This window comes from Dysidea avara, chromosome 10, assembly GCF_963678975.1.
Source record: "Dysidea avara chromosome 10, odDysAvar1.4, whole genome shotgun sequence".
NCBI classification, from domain to species: domain Eukaryota; kingdom Metazoa; phylum Porifera; class Demospongiae; order Dictyoceratida; family Dysideidae; genus Dysidea; species Dysidea avara.
This window is the reverse complement of record NC_089281.1, coordinates 28,080,388-28,102,608: the sequence shown is the minus strand read 5'-3', so window position 1 is coordinate 28,102,608 and position 22,221 is coordinate 28,080,388. Positions and strand designations below refer to the sequence as shown.

The 22,221-nt window shown below is 36.5% G+C and overlaps 1 protein-coding gene and 1 long non-coding RNA gene across 3 annotated transcripts; both read right to left on the bottom strand.

Annotated features, from left to right (window-relative positions):
- Positions 1-2,569: 2,569 nt before the first annotated feature.
- LOC136269046 (uncharacterized) lies at positions 2,570-2,963 on the bottom strand. The gene is made up of 2 exons (XR_010707203.1): positions 2,927-2,963; positions 2,570-2,796 (listed from the first exon to the last, which is right to left on the bottom strand). It is a non-coding gene; the product is annotated as an uncharacterized lncRNA (long non-coding RNA).
- Positions 2,964-15,298: 12,335 nt separating this feature from the next.
- Positions 15,299-22,221, bottom strand: LOC136237033 (cilia- and flagella-associated protein 99-like). 2 transcript variants are annotated; one of them, XM_066027284.1, is made up of 26 exons: positions 22,084-22,221; positions 21,804-21,931; positions 21,685-21,756; positions 21,547-21,616; positions 21,394-21,488; positions 21,292-21,345; positions 21,169-21,227; positions 20,418-20,509; positions 20,304-20,362; positions 20,137-20,163; positions 18,924-19,004; positions 18,798-18,866; positions 18,701-18,738; positions 18,599-18,647; positions 18,383-18,541; positions 18,290-18,334; positions 18,149-18,238; positions 16,557-16,698; positions 16,458-16,510; positions 16,267-16,407; positions 16,136-16,219; positions 15,904-15,983; positions 15,752-15,846; positions 15,632-15,702; positions 15,433-15,587; positions 15,299-15,388 (listed from the first exon to the last, which is right to left on the bottom strand). In XM_066027284.1, the coding sequence occupies exons 2-26, from the start codon at positions 21,924-21,926 to the stop codon at positions 15,355-15,357; spliced, it is 2,037 nt and encodes a 678-aa protein (XP_065883356.1). In that variant the 5' UTR covers positions 21,927-21,931; positions 22,084-22,221; the 3' UTR covers positions 15,299-15,354. The 2 variants fall into 2 exon arrangements, with proteins under 2 accessions (XP_065883356.1, XP_065883357.1); XM_066027285.1 differs by lacking the exon at positions 22,084-22,221 and adding an exon at positions 22,051-22,078.

Here is a 22,221-nt window from a genome sequence, read left to right as displayed (position 1 = left end):
GTAATCATGTTGTTTTGAACCGGGTGACGTCATCACGAAAACAGTATAATTTTCAAACAGAACTGAAATTCCCGGTATCGGGGATTTCAGTTCCGTTTGAAAACAAGGATCTTTTGCATCATGATGTAATCACGTTGTTTCAAACATGTTGACATCATCATGCAAACAGTATAATTTTCAAACGGAACTGAAATTCCCGGTAGTTTGATGCAATATACCGTACAGCGTAATAATTTGACAGCGGAAAATTTTGACTCTGACGAATTCACTCATTTCAAATATTTATGAGGAAAATTTTGACGAATGTACTGACTTCAGTATTGTAATTAACCAGTCACGTAAGATTTGACAAGGAAAAATTTGACGAATTATATAAATTCGTCAAAATTTCCCCTCATTAAATTATTACGCTGTACGGTACACTGGTAGATGGAAGCAGTACTGTAGTCTGTTAACACTCAGCGGTAGAACCTTGACTGATGGCCATGCCATGCATGGTAAAGAAGGATAAAAGGTAAGACAATAGCGAAAGCATTGTATGTTTATCAATATACCAAAGGTTTTTTCTTAAGTGATCTAGAAACATTTCTGCGAAAGAATTAGGGCTGTAGCTGTAGCCAGTTTTCCATTATGCTTGACTGAAGGCGTCAGGCAGGCAGGCAGTAGAAAATTCCATTGACTAAATTAAAATTCTGTAGCAACTTGACGGAAACGTTTTGGGTCGATCTGAAGACACTTTTGGGCTTGGTTTTACCCAACCAATACTGTCATGTTGTTGTGAGGAAAAATTGCGGCAGGTTTTTGGGTTATATTATATCACGGATCGCCCCCACACCTTCGATGTCCCTACTATACAGTACTATCGTACTGTATGATGGCCTTATAGTTTAATCACCAAAGAAATTTTAAAACTGTCCACTCAAGTATATAGCCACTTTGTAGAAAGAAGGAAACGGGAGTTAAACAATCATCTGGAATATCAACTAAATGATAAATGATTTTATACAGCACTTGCAATTTTAATTTGTTTCTTCTGCTATGCAGGGTGGGTAGATTAAGACATTGCATGCATGTGGAAGCACTAGAAAAGTCTTTATATAATGCATCAATTCTTACAGCAGATCTCTGTACACCTTCTAATTGATTGATATGTTAACAATAACGCATGTGTGTGGGTCCCAGACTGTGGAAACGTACTCTATAATAAGGTGAACTATTTCTTTGTAAATGTTACATTTAACTGTAGGAGGGTATTGATAAAGATTACGATATAAGAAACGCATTAATTCTGGTGGCTTTACTAGCAACTTGTTTTATGTGTTTGTTCCAGTTAAGATGTTGATCAATGACTACACCTAGATATTTAACATGAGTAACTTCTTGGATTGTGGAGTTGTCAATGTGGTATAAGTGAATAGTATATGCATATGAGTGTTTGTTATTCGCATTTTATTGGATTAAAGGTCATTAACCACTTGTGTACCCACTGTGTTAAGGAGTCAAGCAGTCCTCCACAGAGTAGATATTTGCATGAGTAAAGTATATGGAACAGACTGTTACTTAGTTTGCATCCTGGACAACTATCATTCATCCTGCATGAGGGCCTCCGCTGATACTCTTCCAACCCCAATGAATATATGTTGGCAAATTCAGACCAGTTCTACTAGTCAACTTTGTAATTCTGTTCGAATAACATCTGCATGTATTTTGAATGGCCATCCCATTGCACTTCAGCAAGGTATAATACACCTACCAGCATGACGAAGTCTTGTTTTGTTTACCCAGAAATACTGTGGTGATACTCTGTTTTTGTTGATATCAATGGTTACAGAGCTATATATATATATGCTTCTTTAGCAATCATTCCATCATCTATCTAGAGTCTTCTAGACTACTTCATATCGCCCTGATATTGCAATTTTTAGTGAGCAAGGTGTGAGATCCAACTAATGGAGCTTACATGTCCAGTTAATTCTGTAGAATACCTCCACACCACTCATGAACACAAGTACAGCAAGATTGAATACTAATTAACTATTAAGGGTGCTCGCGGATATTTGAAGCCATACAATGCGTGATTTTGTACTGCCTCTTATAACCAGACAACGTGTAAAATGAATCCATATGGTACTTATATTGGTAGTGGTTCCCCTTCTCTTCAACACAAACCAAACAGAATTTCACTAGCCTTTACCGTTCTATAGCTACGTGAAATTCTTTCCAGAGCGCTTAAATCGAAACTAGTCCTTCATCTTTACCACTAGAGCGCTGGAAATTGCGCTAAATATACTAAAGGTTACAACTCACATATCTATGAAAAGTATTAATCCATAGCTTACATTGATAATAAGTAAGCCCTGAAAGTGTGTTTCACTAACCAAACCCTCGTGTTTCCATCGCCATTACTCGCGAAGCCATAGTGCTACGGACAAAATCTTTTCATAGTCCTGTAGAGAATTTATCTGCCTATCTCCGTGCAAAATTTGAAGCTTTTACGGCTATCACTCAAAAACTAGTTTTATTTTTAGTAAACATGTGCAAAGATTGCGTGCGCCCAACATTATTGATATAATAACCACACAAATTCCTATTAACCGCAATCACCAACTTTTCAAAATAACATGTCATAAACGCTGTTCAAAACACAAAGAAGCTCTGTTTTCTCTTCTTCACACACGGGAACAGCTTCTTGCTACGCCTGGAGTCTCCAGCAAGCCGCTCTTCATTAGGTTACGCTAGGCACGCCATCATCAGCAGCTTGTAACGCCTTGTGATTCCAGCTGGTAACATAGTCCCCTACATAAGCAGCTTACAATTACAATACAAACTACCAGCATACCCTATCACTCGAGAAAACAAGGCACGAACGCATGTTAGCTACAAGCGAAACATGCGTTCACACTTGTCGCCTTATAATAACACTTACTTTTAGACTAATTCACGCTAGTGTAACTCTTGATCCACAGACAATCATTTGCTAACACTTCAGCGACGATTTTAAAGTAAAAACCATGCTGCTCTTCCTTGTGTTCTCTGGCGCAAAACACAGGCGCTTAACACGGATACTACAAGTATGCGTAGTAATGCCAATTATGATGTAACAGCCGAATGTGGTTTCTGGGCTGGCACTTAAACGGCTTCAAATATCAGCGAGCACCCTTAAAAATTAATCTCAGAGTTAGATCACCTAGGTTATGTCTCTTAGTACTCCACTATTGAAATCAGTTGCTTGGGTCATTATCTTTCAGACTCCATAAGGGCCCTACAAGCAGTAATTCAACAGTCTGCATGCAGCTATTTGTAGAACTATACTGGATACTGCTGCTCATAAAGCAATCAGTTGTTCTCAACGAATCTTTTTGGCATGTTATTGTGCTGATTGGAGCATTTAATTTGTCTTTCTTGCTTGTTTGTTTATGTGTGTGTGTGTGTGTGTGTGTGTGTGTGTGTGTTGTACTACTGTAACTATATTTCATTTTTATAGCTTCCTTGCTATATGCATGCCTATATATATCAGTATATATAGTCACATGTGTCTGAGGTATATGTAATTGTAATTGTATGTGTTTTTGACATCTTAATGATGTTTTACTCTCTCATACTTTTGTATATACCATGAATTGAATATTGTCAACATTAGGTTTATAATCACACATCCATAACAACTAAGTTATTCAAGGGTTGTGAAAAGAATATTTCCCAATTTTTATGTAGCCACACCAAATTTTAATTATTAATTATATATTGTATTATTGTATTGTATCAATGCTTTACACTGAAGGTCTGCAGCAACATGTGCTGCATGCAGCCTTAGGATTACCTAACCTAATTTCAAGGACTTATATAGCTATAAGATCATATAACACTGGTTTTTTTGACATAGGGAGATACAGAATGACCAAGTGTTCAGGTAAATACATTGACTATGCATGTTAACATAGCAGTATAGGGTACTATATAATAAGTTGGAGTCCCTCCACTTTTGTTTCACACGTAGCCTTGCACCTTGCAAGATTGAAATACTCTAATACAGCAGTCACATACAAAATCAAGTGAATAAAACAATAATCACTTCCCACCTGCATCAGTTTTTTGCTGCACCTAGAGATGGGAAACAAGAAATATAACAATGGTGGCCTTAAGGAGGAAGTAGTTGCACCATGGTAAATTTTGTAACTAGTAGAATGTTTCTATTTGTTAATCAATAACTGATTCCAGCATCATGCTTTTCTAGCACTTGTTGCTGCACATTTTAATAGCTGCTATCAACCAACTATATGCTAATGGTAATTTTGTACAGTTTGGTTCCTTTACGTGCATGCATGCACCATTAAGTTTCCTTACTTGCAAGTGAAATAGTCTATGCAACATTATACAACTGTGTGGAATGTCAGTATAGAGCTATACAATTATATTGCTATTATAAAAGTATTTCAAAATTAATGCTTTGGGTATCCAAAAGCCAAACAGGATGGAAATATTCCATGAAAAATGTTGTGATAAGTACCATGGCATGTTCGCAGTGCATGAAATAATGATTGTACAGCAATGGATAGCTAGTTACAATAGTTGTCAAGAAAAACTACATAATATTATGTGAATGCAGCAGAGTTTAATATGTAACATGGGGAGGCCAAACGTAGTGATATTAACATGCATGTTTAATGGTAACTGCAAGTAGGTTAACTTCTATTACATGCATTTAACTTACATGGAAAGATCAAACAGATAAGGTTGTTTTATAATTCCATTAGTGCTATATGGAAGATACAGCACTGTTACTGTATGTAATGAGTATGTAGCAGACTCTAGATCTGACCACATACTATTATGCAAATTTCTTTTTACAAGATGCCTGTGATCAATGCTTTTATGCTGTATGTCACTGCTGGTTGGTGGCTAGCATTGATGAGTTCTACAGTATGTTGGTGACTCTAATGCTTTAATTACTTGAAATAGACCGTATAGAGATGGCAGAAGGACAGGAAGAGGAAATAAAACTTTATTGTCCACTTAGTAATGGTTGAATACTTGTAATAAATTAGGCTTCAAATATGTTTCATGCAGATATGAATTGTCATATGCACCAAGATAGCATGTTATAGCCTTGTAGTCACTTTATAAATAAGAAATGATGACGATCTTGTTTTCCAACATGACATGCATATCATTATGGCTATAGAAATGAAACAAAAAGGCATTCAACCTCTCTGTGAAGAAGCAAAGAAGAAAATCAATGGTGTATTGGTTTAATTTGCTTCCCTGAGTATAATATTGCATTTTTTCTTTGTAGCATGCATAATTTCTTTTTTTTTTAAATGTATACTTGTGTACAAACTACAAAGGCAGCTCCAGGAATTTTGTGACAGGTTTTCTGTTGCTTCCATACTTATATAATTATAGGAGTTTTAGAAAATTACTAACTGGTAACAGTTTCCACTAAATAAAATTTAAAGCTGATATTAATTTTAAAGCATACATTTGGAATTGATAGATATAGGCTGCCGGCACAGTATCAGGAACAGACTAAAAAGTTAAGAGGTGGAGCTGATATGTTTGAACATGGATGCTATTCTGGGGGTCTGGGGGCATGCCCATGAAAAAGTCAGGACTTATAGCACAATATGAGATACTATTTTTACTATGTTGGTCCAAATAAACTAAGTAACTTACAAAAAATACAAACTAAGGATGTTCTATTAGGGTAGTTGACTGTTCTATTAGAGTATTTTGATCTGATACCTTCGTCTATTATTTCCAGAAACTGTTATTCAGGCAATTGAAAATTGATTTCACAAAATGGATAAAGGCACCAATTGTTTTCTGAAGGTTCAGCATTTGGACCATTTTTGGAAGGGGTGCCACACCCCCATTATTATTGGTCACTGTTTGTAACAAAAAAAAACTATAATAGAGCAGTCGACCATTAACAATTATATTGTATTATATCTCCTTTAATAAGCTGTATAGCTAATAATTTATCTGTAAAAACACAGTATAAAAATGGTCTAAAATGTTATAACAGACCTTCTATAATCTAAAATATTCTAGGGGAGTATGACCCCCAGACCACAGAATGGCATCCAAATTGCTGCATTATTCAAACTTCACTGTGTAATTTCTAAAGTTACCCTATCCCCATGCACTCCCTGGCTTGCTGCATGTTAAGAGTATATAGGGGTAAGGAAAGCAGTGCTTCCTTTGGCAAGTTGCTTATGCAGTGTATACAGTAAATCTAATTATTTTGCCTTAACCTTGCAAGGACCATGACAATCTCATGGTAGCTAGCACAGTAAATATTGTAACAGACTAACAGTTCACATTTTTGGTGTACTTCCACTAATATTTATATGTGACATAATTACTTTGATGATCTAGAAATCTATCATGCTGGGGAGTTTAGTTTGCAAGCATTTTTTGAGTTTTTAAAAGTACATTCAGCTACTGCATGTCATGGGTAGTGTAGTAATTGATTGCAACCTCACCCACATGCTATTTTAGATGAAATGATTACAGAGTGTCACATGAATAGACAGTGTACAAGGCAACTCAAGATTCAAAAAGATGCACATGGAAACATACAGTATATCTCTGAGACTCAGCAAACAAATCTATGTACCTGGTTATAGTGGAGATACCTGAAATGCAAAGCAGAAAACAGACTGAATTGTCTATGTGGTTACTTCAGACCTCCATGCAAACTAGTTTACTACTAACATTGCATCAAGACTATCTGTTCTAAAGCGGTGGTGGCTTTGTGGCTTAATATGCCACATAGTAATAATACAGATATGTATACCCATGCAAGAAAGGTTGCAGAGCAAATGCTTAAATGCCATAGTCATCTTATGTAGTATAGTGTGTCTAATGAGCTATAGCCACTTGTGGCTCAAACATTGATGCAGATTATTAGTTTGCTTAGACGCTGCTGCTGAATGCACTTTCAAAATATTGAGGCAATTTGAAAAAAAAGCCAATTCACACTTTCCAATATTACAACCTAACTTTTGTTTTCAAAAAAGCAAGAATGTGTGTTTGCATGGTAGCAAGTGTATATAGTTATAGTAGCCATCCAAGAAAGTTGTCTACATTCTAGACAATTTTATGCATCTTTCCCAGCACTTATTAAGTTTCCACCGATGTTAAAAGTTTAGCATTGTCTTTATGACAAGCTATAGTTCAAAGATGCAAGGATGGGTTGCTCAGCAAATGCAATTCATTTGCTGAATAACCTACCCTTGAATCTTTAAACTAGCTTGTCATAAAAACAATGCTGAATCTTCAAAATTGGTGGAAACTTAAAAGGTTCATGCTGGGAAAGATGTATAAAATGGTTTGAAAACAAATTGGCCGTCAAGTAGCCCCAGTATAGTGCATTTACGGTACCCGGTATATCATACGCTTGCATGAATATGGAAGAAATGCACTTAGTTTTCCTATTTGAAATGAATTATATTTGACATTTAATATGTACAGACTTGTCAAATGAATTAGTAAATGGTAACTTTTGCATGTATGCAATTTGAGTGTATGTCTTCTTTATGGGTCTAACATTTACCAAACTGGTGTGCATCAGCTATAGCTTGAGCCAAAATTTGTGTATTATTAACTAGTCCAAATGCCTGTTGTTAATGCATTAACCAAATCACGGTTGTGAACATGCATCTTAAATGTTGGTATAGTAACTGCCACTAACTGGCTAATTAAATTGCACACATGCAAAAGTTAACTTCATTTGACAAGTCTGTACACATTGAAAGCTTAATATAAAACTGCATTTCTCTCCACATTCAAGTGTATGATATACTGTAAATGTACTATACTGAGGCTACTTGATGGCCATTTTTGTTTTCACCCCACACATAATTAGGTTTGGTGGGCACCCCTTCTAATATTGATAAGTACACCATAAAGAAATTGTATATCAAAAATGGTGCTTTTATCCACCTTTTAAATTTCTATCATTCTTAAAAATTGTTTGTTTTTACAAAAGGCATATACTATTGTTGCAGGCAGTCACATAAACTTTGTTGTATAATGCTCCAAAAGTATTTGTTTGAGTTATAAAATTTATTGTGTTCCAAAAGCCAAAGTGGTTCATGATAAGTAAGTGATGGATTAGCAAGATAATGTGGACCCATTTGACAAGGAAACAATTAATGTACATCTTAAAAATTCATTAGATTTGTTAACTGGTAATTGCTACATCACTTTTGTAGCAAAAACTGTCACACATGATAACGCCAGAGTATGATATGTAATGGATGAGATTATACCTTGAAAATATCCATAATTATTATATGTCAAGATTTACACATGCAAGCTAATTAAAAGCAGGAACAGGCTAAAGAGTTAAGAGGTGGTCCAGGAGCTATGTGCATGATGTATGAAGTATACAACCAACATGGATGCCATTCTGGAGGTCTGGTGGAGCATGCCCCCAGGAAAAGTCGGGTCTGAGATAAACTATCAATGTGACCATTCTATTAGGGTAGTAGACGATTCTATACTGAGTATTCCAATCTGAACTTTTGACACGGTAAATCGATGCAAAATCAGTTTTAATTGTCTGACCAGTTTCTGTAAATCTCAAAAACCTCCCTCTCTCCCCCCGCAGGATCTTTCCCTGAACTCATAGGCAATGTTAAGAAGATGGGCCCCTGTTGAAATTAAGTTTTGAAAATTTTTGGAGTAAACAATGGTATTAGTTTTAACATTTTAAAAAGCCAGGCTTTAAATTACTGCTTCTGGGATCATACTCTGGTATCATCATGTGTGACAGCTTTTTTACTGCAGAGGTGATGTGGAAATTACCAGTTAACAAATCTAGCATCATGCTATCAGTGGCTTTTTGTATCATGGTGGTACAGCTTAATGTCAATGGTCAGAGTTCAAATCCTGCATGAATCTTTTCATTTGCTTTTAAAATAGCATGGGTGTGCCTAGGATATTCCAAAAGTGGTTTCAACTGGAAAGTAGATCCAGGATGCAGAAATCTGGGGGTACAGCCTGCAGAAGCTTATGAAGGTTTAATTTTACAGATTATCAGAATTAATGCCAATAGTCTGAGTGTTACATTATAAATTAATATTAACAATAATCGGCTTTATACACTGAACTGATCTAATCACTACTTCCCTGACAATCACACATACACACACACACACACGCACACACACACACACACATACACACATTGTATCATCGACATCTTTATTGTATATTAAAAGAATAAAGCAAATTATAATTGTGTTTCCTCCATCAATATCATGCATTAACATATATGTATACTATATCAATTAGCTAACAGATTAGCTACAGAGTACCAGTTAACATTAATTTTCATAACCCAGTATGAGAAATTGGTCATCAGTTACAGTCATGAGTACTCATGTAGTTCAGTTCAGAGCCTAAAGTAAATTGTCATAATTATAGAAAGGAACACATACAAAATTCCTAGTAGGCTAAGTACACTCATGGGATATAGTGCTAGTTTTCATACTAAACAACTGTAGAAAATTTTAAGGGTTACATTATTACATATGGTGACTGTTCTATTAGAGCATTTCACAAACAGCTCTATTACAGTATCTCGGTCTTGTATAAACATTCTTTCCAGGTATGAAACAAGTCCAACTTTGGAAACTTTGGATTATACCAAATTTGGTAGTTTTCAGACTAGCCAATTTTGGTAATTTATTTCACATGCCTGGATTATACCATTTTTTGTTTGGGAATTCCCAAAGCAATCAATTTTGGCAATTTCCAATTTTGGAAAATTTTATATACAGCTGCCAATTTTGGTGATTCTAATTGCATGTTTTATATGTTCTTCTACATGAACAATCACTTGTGGGTTTTAGTATAAAAAATAGTATTGGGTAGAATCATAGATAATAGAGTAAAGGGATAGGAAACGCAATGACGTGGCGTCACAAAATACGTACATTTCTATTGGAATTCCGTGTAGTACGTCACGAACATACTCGTTACGTTTGCTGCGCTTGTATCAAAGAGAAACAAATTGTTGTAACGACAGAATTTTGTAACCAACGACTGTGAAACTTCGCTACAGTGAACTCAAGTAATCGATGGAAATAGGATGGTACCAACCCTCAAGGAAGTTATACGCAAAATTAAAGGAGATTGAAAGTGAAAAAAACGGCCCAAAAATTACTTTAAACCACTTTACTTTCTTCGTAAATATATTCTATCCTTTTAACTGTGATAAACCTATTCCTTACCATTTAACAGAGGGAACCAGAGGAAATATTGGAGCAAAACAGGAACTGTTGCTTGAAGAAACGACTAAGTATCTTCAATTTTTAACCAAAAGTTTAAACCACCTTGCAGTACAACGCAACGGTAAAAGACTGTGTTGGTGACACGCCTAGCTTACCACAAGATTCGAAAGTGGAACCGGCTATAAAAGAAGCGGTATGGACGAGGCATGAAGTTACGATGAGCGAAAGTGTGACAGCGTGTAAGAATCACGGTTAATGCGATACGCTTTGTTACAAAATCTACGGTCTGAATTCTCTCGCCAAAATCTCTCACATAGGCCTAAATACTTACTGTAGTCTGTTGGATTACTATTTACGCTGCTTAGAACACTAATTCTCACAAAACTGTCTTGTCCTTTCAAGTCACGCGTAACGGAAATCAAACCGGAAATCGCTTGCGTTTCCTATCCCTTTACTCTATTATCTATGGTAGAATAAATTAAAATGTTGGTACAGTAGGTTTTCTTGGTTATCCTGTGACTGTTCTTTTATATTACAAAGGTACTATATATATATATATGTATAGCTAACAGCCGTTCATTTATTTAAGACTGATAAGCTTTCCAGCAACAAACACTAGAATCGCGTGCATTTGTATGGCTTCTCATAGCGCCGGTAGCGCTTGCTGTACAGTGAACAATAAGCCACTGCTACTGAACAGCCACATGGATAACGTAGAAAACCAATATTATAATCCGTTTATGTACAAACTATTGCTGTATAAATATCGGTAGCGATATCGGTCCTCATACTGTTCTGTACCGATGCCGATATTGGTAAAAATTGCCATATCGGTGGCCGATATTTTGGCCGATCCGATTATCGGTACAGCTCTAGTTCTTTTAGAAGAAAAGGTAGACCTTTTAGCATTTAGGGTGTGCTTCCCCACCATGTGAAGCATGCTGAAGTTAATGGGGTCTGGGTATGCATGCCCCCCCCCCCTCCCCCAGGAAATTTTTTTGATAAAAGGCTGCATTTGGTGACATTTCAGTCAATAAAAATGATCCAATTTTTAGGCAGCAAATTCAAGCTCAAGACCAGATATACAGTGGATATCATCTGGCAAAGTATCTCTACTGCTACTGTAAATATACTATCTGTGTCTAAATGTATTGGAATGTCACAGTAAATATGGATGGGAAAGCCTCTCACCAGGGGCAGCGGAGCAGGCCAAGAGTGCTTTAAGACAATGAAATACACACATTGCATGGAGTTGATGCATATTGTAATGGAAGCTCTAGTTTAGATGTTCTCATTCAGTATGTTTTTGTAACTGAATAAAATTAATTACTTTAATTTTTGAAAAGAAAAATGTAAATGTGACTGTTATATTAGAGTGGTTGACTGCTTTATTAGAGTATCTCAATCTTCCGTTTCAAGCACTGAATTAGCTACTCGAAGCACTTCATTTAGCTTGATGTTGCTACTTATTAGTGGTATTTAGTAAACCATAGCTAATGGACTTTTGCTACTGAAAATTTGGACTTGTGCAGGTGTATACTTAAATTGTGGACCTCTTTGAATTGTGTGTAGACCTTTTTCCAAGAGGGTGGTTCTTCAGGCTACGGGCCTGTGTATGCCCGATGAAAAATCCTGTATTATGCAACCACTAATTTTGCATGGGAATTATTCTTTATGCAATACGCGATTGGAGTATGGAATTTCTCAACGGACATGAAATCCTCAGTACATTAGCGGTCCCCCAAATAACGTGGCCATCTTGTTGAATATTTAAGAGTATTAATTGAGCTACATAATATTGAGATGGCAAGCAATTATTGCCAAAATTGGTAAATGTTGTAATTACCAAAATTGGAAAGTTTTGTAATTGCCAAAATTGGCTAGTTTTGTTATTACCAAAATTGGCAAAATTGTGGAATGACTTTAAACTAAAATCGGCAAATTACCAATCTTGGCAAGTCATTGGATTACCAAATTTGTATACTAAAACCCACAATCAATCTTTACATCATAAACAGAGTACGCAAAATTCCAAACTTGGGAACTATCAGCTACTGCTTGTAAGTTCCAATGTTGGTAACTTTGTGAAGCTACCACAATGTGTACAGGAATAGCCTAATTTGGCATTTCTGGGAATGACCAATTTTGGCGATTTCTGGAATTGGCAATTATGCACATTCCAGAAGTTGCCAAAAGTGGCAACTTTCGGGCATGTGCATTATTGCCAAAAACACTTCCATTACATACCTCTTCTTTGGGGAAGGGCTATGCCCCCTCCCCCTGGATCGTCCACTTGTACATTAGCTACTTGTGCTAATTTTTGAACATATCAGCAGCAACGTAAATGGCCTAGGCTTTGCTATTCTGTTAGAGGTTTCCTGTAACCCTGGTGACCCTCCTATAGGCACACACCCCTGAATAGTTTAAATCATCTTTTTGTGAAATAACTTTCAGTAACAGGTACACCAAAAGTGAATTGAAAAGTGGCTCCCCTAAAAATTGATTCAAACGAGGTGATGTGAAACAAGAAACAAAATTAATCATGGCCATACAATTTTAATAGTAAGCTACATGCAACAGCAGTAGTCTCTCATATCCTGTTGCAAGCTATGTTTATTGCCACCACTGAATCTTGTGAAATACTACAGTGAATCGAAAGTAACATCAACAAGCATTCTCCAACTCAATGGAGCTTTTGGCCACCAGTATGATAGGTCAAATAGGCCTGTAAAGTGGCTATTCCATACACTCCAGGAAACACATTTCACTGGCACATGATGTTTCACTTTATGCATATGTGCAAGATTCATAATGATAAAGATATTTCATTAAATATTGGTGACTTAAAATCGTCTCAAGAGTAATACTCTTCATACCTCTACTAGCCTAGCACGTTTGACTTAAATCTGTCCCATGTTTAACTCATTTACTTAAAACAGTCCCAAAAAAATTATTAATTATTGCTTTACAACACCAGAATCATGACCAGATGCAAGATTACATGGCTATGTACAAAAATAGTGTGATGGTGTTGAGGGTCAGATGGCAACATGTGCCAACTGCCCAAACTAATTACTTATAATACTAGTTAATTACTTAACTACTGTACATGTAGACAACTTACAAAACACAAACTTAGCTACGTAAATGATTAAAATTTACAGGGCAGGAGAGTTTAGAGTACTTAAAACAGGGACACAAGTAATGGAGGGTACAATTGTTGTTTACATCAAAATTGTTGACAAAATCTAATGATTCCAAAAATAAGCTTTTAGCTGTCTTTTGGTTTGCTGGATAGGGAGAAAGGTATTAATCACTGGGAGAGAATTCCTATATGATCTGGGTAATCTGTAAAAGTTATTGGTAGAGGAAAACTAGTGATGAAGTTTAGAGCTACATGATCTGGCAGGATTGTTACTAAATGATATGAAATTGAGTATGTTAAAGCTATTAGTAAAATTAAGTGATTTCATGAAAACAAGATGTCAGCAAGTTCGTATACATACATTAAAGGTAGCATTCCAAGCTTGATCAAATGGGATTTGTATAGTTTGAAGTGCAGTCATTAAGAATAAACATAGTGGCTCTCCGCTGTGCACGCTCAAGTAAAAAAATATCTTTTCTAAGGTGAGGCCTCCAAAGAGGTGAACAGTATAGTAAGCAAGATCACACTATGGATATGCATAGTATCTTTTTAGTTGTAATGCAGTTACTAGTACTTAATTATCTGCAGAGTAGGCCAAGAGTTTGAGGGCTTTGGCAATGATGTACTCATAATGACAACTCCACTTCAAATTAGATGAAAAGAAGATTCCGAGATCTTTATGGGAAGTGGATGGTGGTAACGTGAAGAATACACACTTGGAAAAATTGAGTAATAGGTTGTCTCTATACTCCAAGAAAAAAACAGAATCAATTTAATGTCTTCTTGTAGATGAATTATGTCCACAATGTCCTTACTTCTTTTGTAGCACTTGGTGTCATCAGTGAATTAAACTTGATGGTAGATGGGAGATCATTTACATATAATAATGGCCTCAGAATGCTACCTTGCAGTACTCCAGAGCTGACTGGTAGAAAGCCTCCTGAGCACTGACCTTTAACAAGTACACACTGAGAGAGGCATAGCTAGCAAACCATTCCCACAAGGAGTCAGCAATGCCAATAGAGTGAAGCTTAACAGTTCATTGTGGGGGACACAGTCAAATGCCTTATGAAAGTCTGTATAATTGTGTCCACTTCATCAGGACTAGAGACAAGATCATGGAAGTATATAAACTATTGAAGTGTAGACGCTTGAGTGTGAAATGTTGCTGGAAATATGTGCTTAACTGAACAGTTGGTTGTAAATCAGAAATTTAAGAAGTAATGCACAACTCAGTTGTGTATATACTAAAGTTTTGTCACCAGACTTGATAGACAGGCACAATGATGGCATGAATTTTCCATTCAGCTGGAATTTCGTGTTTGTGCATTTAAACAGTCCCACTGATGTACATGTTTTAATATATACACATGTTCCCTACTTCACAGGCTTGCTGTTAGCCTCCTTGCAGGTCCATATAGGGATAGTTGTCTAATAAATTGACTTTTAAATCCTAGAATAAAATTACCATATTTGCTCATGCATTGCATACCACGAAATACAACTTAACTGTAGGATACATGCTTTCTTACTGCACATGTACAACTCTGATTGATATAATAGAACGTAGTTATGTGACTGCTCTATTAGAGTATATAGAAGGGAAGGATCAGTTGCAGTAAATTTTACGACTCCAGTGAAATCAAAATGGTGCTTTGGCACTCCTTTGCTACACCTGTTAAAGCTACAAACTATGCAGCGGCTGTTGTGAAATTTTAGACACTATTCAAGAAACACAGGTAAAACCATGCGGCCAGTGATGATAAAAGTGAATTGACATCAGCCAAGCATAAGCACCGCTGCCACGAGGCTTACACAGCCAAACCCTTTTATTGTTGATGGTTTGACTCAATGAAAAAAAATTGGCTGCAACAATTAAGACTCACTCTGCAAAATAGTTTGCTATATACATAGTCTATTAATACGTATTTAATTTTAAAAAATCTGATCTGGCACATGACATGACTATGTTATGGTATTTCTGGTTGTTGTTACTGATCTGTGAAGCAGCCATGATAAGTGTGATGGTTATAGACTACATACCGTGGAAATGATGTGATTAGTGGACTTTGAGATGAACCCCTTTGAACTGGAGCAGTAGTTAGGCTTGCCAATTGCCTGGAGCGCTTCTGAGAAGATGATCTGCTCTTTTCAATGGTCTCCCATCCACCAGCTGCTCCACTTGAAGTAGCGTTAGTCTGTGACACATCATTAGTCAACATGTCATAATGTTGACTATCACCTTTTGTGTTCTTCTACTGGTTGATGGCTGGCTTAGTCTCTGTGTTGCTTCTTCTTGTAGTCTTTCCCTTTCTAACAAAGTATTACAACACTTTTATATGCCGTATATGGTTGATTATACCTTTTCGTTTGTTTTCAAGTATTTGTTGTAAGTTCTCTAGTTCTTTACTGCTCGCTTCTTTGTATACTTTGGCTGTTTGTTGAAGTTGTTTCTCACTAAGCATAAATATAACACTTATAATACTTGTATGCATGGCTACATGGTCATCTCACCGAAGAGTTGCCTGTCTATTCTGCTCTGCCTTATGTCGGGAGATAACAAGTTTAGTATCATGTAACAACCTCTCTTTGGCCTTTGATGTACACAATTTAATAGACAGTTCATCTCTGACAGTACAAAGTTAATGGTGAAGTCATATGAATAGCATGCCCATTAGTTGGTTATCAAAGTACACAACATATCTAGTGCAAGACTTCACAATAACTTTGTACTTTGTGTGTATACCTGCTTGGAAGCCACTATCTCGTTACGTCTTTTTTCTGCTTCTTCTTGTTCAGCAACTTTTAGTAGTGCCAGTCTTTCTCTTAGCTAACAGTGTTCAATGGATATGTTGTGTATACCACTTGTCAGCTTACCTCTGCTACTGACATTTCACTCAGCAGACCAACTCCAGATGTTTTTGTCAAGTCTACAAACTTTGCAGTCACCACCGGTATGCTCTCCATTGCTCGTATTTGCTGGATCAATTCTGTCTTTCTTCTCATCTCTTCTTCTGCCTGTCAACAATGTTGTCTAGTGATTTAAACTTTCAACATCATGTACAAACCTCTTCCAGTGCTCTAGCCATTAATTCCTGACTCTCCTTAGCCACTTGTTTAACTATTAACATTGTCGTAATCACTTGTACAGACACCAGGCTACAGACCTATTTGTTGTTTCATTTCTTGTAACTTTTGCTTTGCCTCTTTAACATTTTGGTGTCCCAGAGCAATGGTTTCCACCAGTTGTCTCATTTCTCTTCTTTGTTCTTCTTGTTGATCAAAATAAGCAGCCATTATCCTTTCAGACTGTGTGGAGTTACTACCATATCAACTGCACATGAGATCGGGGATGGTTCTAGGATGGTTTCCAGTTATAATATAGATGTCAGGTGTAGGGGATCTATAGGGTCCGTGATGCTGACAAATTTGCAGATATTGAAATTGGGTTACACACAAAGCATGTTAACTGGTCTTGCTCAAAATGTTTTGTAGTTTGTACATTGAATGATAACAGACTCAGTTACTTATTTAATGCTACAACGTGAGAAATTAAGTAACAAAGCAATGAACCAGCCAAAATAAGTCATGCAATCCTACAACTCCTGTTTAGCAGGTGCTCCATTTTTACATGTCAGTAAGTTGAATCAAGTATAAATGCACAAAACAAGGTGTTTAGTGAATATATAATTGCAGTTAAGCTCAAGAATTAATTGGGATAGGAAATCCTCTCCACTGGGTTAGGGAATACATTAAACTAGCTAGCTAGATGGTGAATTGAAGGGTTCTGGTTGTAAAAAGTATTGAAACAAGAAATATGAATGATGGTAGCTATCACAACATATTTATATGAGAAATCCCTAATTGATATGCTACAAGACATGCTACCACCATCTGTTCAATGCCAAAGTAGCACATAGCTATGTTTAATAGCTACCATCATATTGTTTCATTGATGGAACCCTACTTCATTTTAAAATTAATAATTGCACTTCGTTATAGTATAGCTATGATATACAAGTGTCGCTGTGAATGCTTTATTAGAGTATCTTGATATCATGGTGTCTGGTTTCTACAGCAAAACTGTAGCTTATTGCAGCTAGGGCATGGTAAGCAATCATTTATAAGTGCAACACAGGTGTTTACATAGGCGTAAAAGCAGCGTTAAGAAAACTATACCAAGGCATTAATTTGTTTTCTTAGAGGAGTGTATTTAGATGCCACAAAACTATTTGAAGTGGATTTGATACTAGAAGCACTAAGACTATTCCATAAAGGTGATTTTCGTCACATATGATATTTTTTATGATGGTATTTAACGGCATCATTTTTGGCGGGCGCCATTCATTTTAGGAGGAACCCTACTAAACAGTACTACTGTACTGTTTGCATATAGGGCAACAGGTTAGTAGCTGGCAGTGTGAACATACTGTCAATTACTGCAAAGATGCTACACTTAGTGATAACCGGGTGTGTGTGGTCAAACTAGTTAGCATACTGTGCTAACAAATAACAATAACCATATGATGGTCTTAAACTAACTGCAATGAGTACAAGTTAATTCTGGCTGCCAGGGCTTTACAAAATATTTGTGTGTTGTATGTCTAACTTTGTAGTACTTGTACACTCCCATTCCATTTACAAAGGACTTAAATGTGGATAGGACTCATGGGATGAATAGTTCCATTTAATGTGAATACTAGCTAGAAGAAATTTAGTTTCCAGAAACCTTCCAAACCATATCCAATAGAATACTGACCTTCTCTTTCAACAATAGTGTATTCTGTTGTGTTGTTTTGATGAAATTTTGTTTGGCAATTTTTGCTTCTTCATGACTTAACAGTCCTTCCTGTTGATGAGTAAGTGATCATAAATACCACATTACCAACACATCACCTACCAGGTGTTTTCTTTCTATTTCAGCTGTCTTCTCTGTTATCTCCCTCTGCATTAAAGTGTAATACTTTAATGTAACTTGTCAAAACACTTCTACCTGCTTCATGTCTTCCTGCCATCTTACAAATTCACTGTCGTCTCTTCCACCTGCCTCTAAGCTGGCTAACTTTTTAATTTCTTCCTCTTCTGCCCTTTGTATTCGTGCCCCTTCTCTCAAGATAGCAGCAGTGTTCAGTTTCACTGGAACAGAATCAGCCTGTATTAAATTATATGTAAATCAACAAGTAACCTATTCTATTGAGGTATTACTTACACTAGTAGTCTGAGGCACTGGCTGTGGCTTTGGTGGCAGAAAACTAGTCCTGTTTACAAAGGAATCAATAGGCCGTATAATCTTATTACAGTATTGACTAACTGTGAAACTTTTTCATCAATTATCTGTTGTAGAATAGTCTGTGGAGGATGTGATGATCAGGAAGTCATTGACACATACTTAATGAGATGTGATTCACCTTAGTTTTGGCTGACTTTTCTGTGTTAGCACAAGAAAACTGAATCCTGGATGCATCAGATAGTTTCTTCTATAGGTAGTACAAGCATGTAAGGATTGCATTTATCACACACTTGTGCATAATTACTTTGGCTAGTTGCTTGTTCTTTTCTTTGGTTAACAGTATAGTGTCCAACTCAGCAGGTGTGCTGTATGTTGTCTTGGGAGGCTGTAAAAGTAGACACAGGAATGTACTGTGTGTCAGGATTATGATAAGTACATAATTGGATGCGGATTGGTGGAATGCTAACATCAAGGAGTTGTGATAAACATAACACTTGTGTGCTGAATATAGTGAGATAACCACAACACTGGCTTTTGTCATAACAGGCTGGATAATAACATGTCATTTCATCATCAGCCATTACATCAACAGTTTGGAGCCCAGTTGTCATAGCAATTTAACAGTTATGATGCAGAATAACAGAAGACTATAGCAAACATGGCTGTGGGTAGCTTAATGGTTTAATGGTGAACATAAGACTTGTATACAGGTCATAATCATGCAAATTAGGTATATATGGTACATGTTATTCACAGACTATAAAACATCACCTATTAGAGTCAATGATGATCTATTCAAACATTATCACATAACAAATAGTCATGATTTACTACAGTTTTATGAAGAAGTTTGCAGACATTTGCTATTACTTTGTTCATGCAAAACCGACAGCTGGAACAGCTGAGCATGTTCAATACAGTTCCTATTTAAAACCCATTAAAAGTGTGAAATTATAACTGCATACCGCCTCCGTTAGATAATTTTCTGGGTGTGGTACGCATAGGGTAACCCTCTGCAAATACAATGATGTTAGAAGTCCAATTTGTGGAATTTTGGCTTGTCTAAATGGCCTAAACCAACCCGGTGTAGGAATATCATCCATACATTTTCTATTAGGCATTTGGGGCCATGTAATAAATGCCATAATAGGTGATAGATACCAGACCAGATTTAATTTTGAAGAGTGATTTAGACAAGCTAAAATAGAAGGAATCCGAGGAAATTTACTACTGAAATTACCTTTCAGATCAGTGTATAATTGTGAATTGAATTATGTAGTGGACCTTGGAAGGGTGAACATTTAATGGCACTCAATTGTCTTGATACCTGCAATCCTCATTTTAGTAGTGTAAAAAAACACTATTTGAATACGTGTTGCCCTGATGAAGTAAAACAATGTCCATAAAGAAAAGCAGGTTGAACAGGTTTTGCTTATGGAAAGGATAGTGAATTAGGGACCATGATGTTACCAGGCTGATGCTCCATACACACACACTATACATAATATTACACTTACTGGTTTGTAGATCTTCAGCGTCGGTATCTATAAACAGAGAACAAATTCCATCACACTTTACACAATCATTAGTTCACACAGGCATATGATTTCAGGCCAAACAAATTCTTAACTTGATTAGCTGGTTCATTGCTAAGTCACACAACACAGCTATTGACCTATTATACCTTCTCTGGTGTGGGTAAAGTTCTGGGTTTGGGGTTGGTGAGGTTGAACGGCTTGATGCCTGATACAGCAACAGTGGGTTAACCAAGTCAGATTCCCATAACACAGTTGGTTACCTGTAACGGGCTTGGTCGTAGTCTGTGGCTTCAGTTTATTAGCCAACTTGTCTGATAAAGATTCTATATATTCCTTCAGCTCAGGTTCAAACCTATAATGTGGTGAGTAATAACATAATTAAATAACTCCTCCAGGTGGAATCACCATGATGCTGAGATAAGTTCGTATTAAGTCAGTTATTACCATATAAATATATAGGTACATTTTATTTTTACAAGAAATGTGCAGCCTCAGTTTGAGGATTAACACACATATGAAACATGCATACAAAATGTTTTACAATATGATTGATTATGGGATTAATGATTAGTAGGGGAAAGTAATAATAATTTCAGTTGGTGCTTAAAAATTTGTAATGATTGTTGTTGGATTAGGTCAGGTGGGAGTGAATTCCACAGTCTTATCGATCTAAGGAGTAAGGAAGAATGAATTACTGTACTGATTGGTCCTTGCATAGATGTGATGAAATCTTTGCATATTGTAGCTAGCTAGTTGTTATATTTATTTATTTGTATCTTGACCTTTCATTGTAATAAAATTAAACACAGCCAGTTAACTTGTTGATACAGCAGATGTTGAAGCAACAAGCCCATAAAGCAACTCACAATACCAGTTGAGAAATGTCAATTACCTAGTTATATGCATGCAATGGTAACCCGAACTACATCCTGCTAGCATTAGTTATCAGATATGATACTGTGCTATCAACTTGATATTATAATTATAAATATACAAGTGAAATGACTATACCTTAAAAGTGGAGACAGAACTTGTGTTTGTACAAAACTAGAGTCATACAGCTTACACCACTACAGGTATGACAAAAACAGGTAGACAATGAGGTCAACTAGTGCTTGTGGGCACAACACTAACCTCATCTAAAATCCATGTTTTCAGATTGGCATCATTGAGCAAGAAATTAAGGAACTAGATATAGCATAATATAAACATGGGGGCAGTCAATGGGTCTAATACTTTATGTATTTTTCTTGTGTCTTGTGTGGCCATAAACCTCTTGAAGTGACCCATTCCAAGTTCCTCAATCCTGAACAAGGTGAGGTAAGTCACAACTATGCCAAGAAAGAAGTAGTTAAGATGTAATGAAAAATAGTTACTTTTATTTTATACTTGAATACATGTTTGAATCAGCCCTAAGGCATCCTTGTCCATCTGCTAAGTAAAATCCATCGATGACCACCTGCACATATTGAAACTTATAGTGAATGTATTCAGAACTAAACTGTGCATGTGTTTCCGTAGCTATACCTTAATTATAGAATTAAATCTGACACATCCTGCAAACACTTCTGATATGAAGGTGTGCTCTGAATCTGTCAACTGTTGTATACAGTATGATAGGTACCAGAACAACAGTAGCTACTCACTGTGGTTGGGTCTGAGGAGGCCAAATAGGCCTCAATGTAAGAATCTGGGCCTGTTGTGTTGGCATCATAAGTTGATATGGCCTTCATACAATGAGTTACGAGTGAGCGGTAGTTGGCAGACATCTCTTCTGCAGATATTACAAGCACAATGAGTAACTAATTTGACTGAAGGGTGTATGCAAAATACTCCTACATACTAACAGAACGTGCAAACTGTGTTACAAACTCGCGTACATCAAGTGCTTACATAATACCTCGTCAACGTCTATTCGTGGCTTACCTTGTTGTGAGTCAGCGGTGGAGATGGAGTTGATAAAAATGGTCAGCCATCTTGAAGTAGTACTGTTACCATGGATTCATAAACATCAAACGAGGCGGCGGGCGTAAGAACCCGCTGCAATTAGCTATCACCTTGACC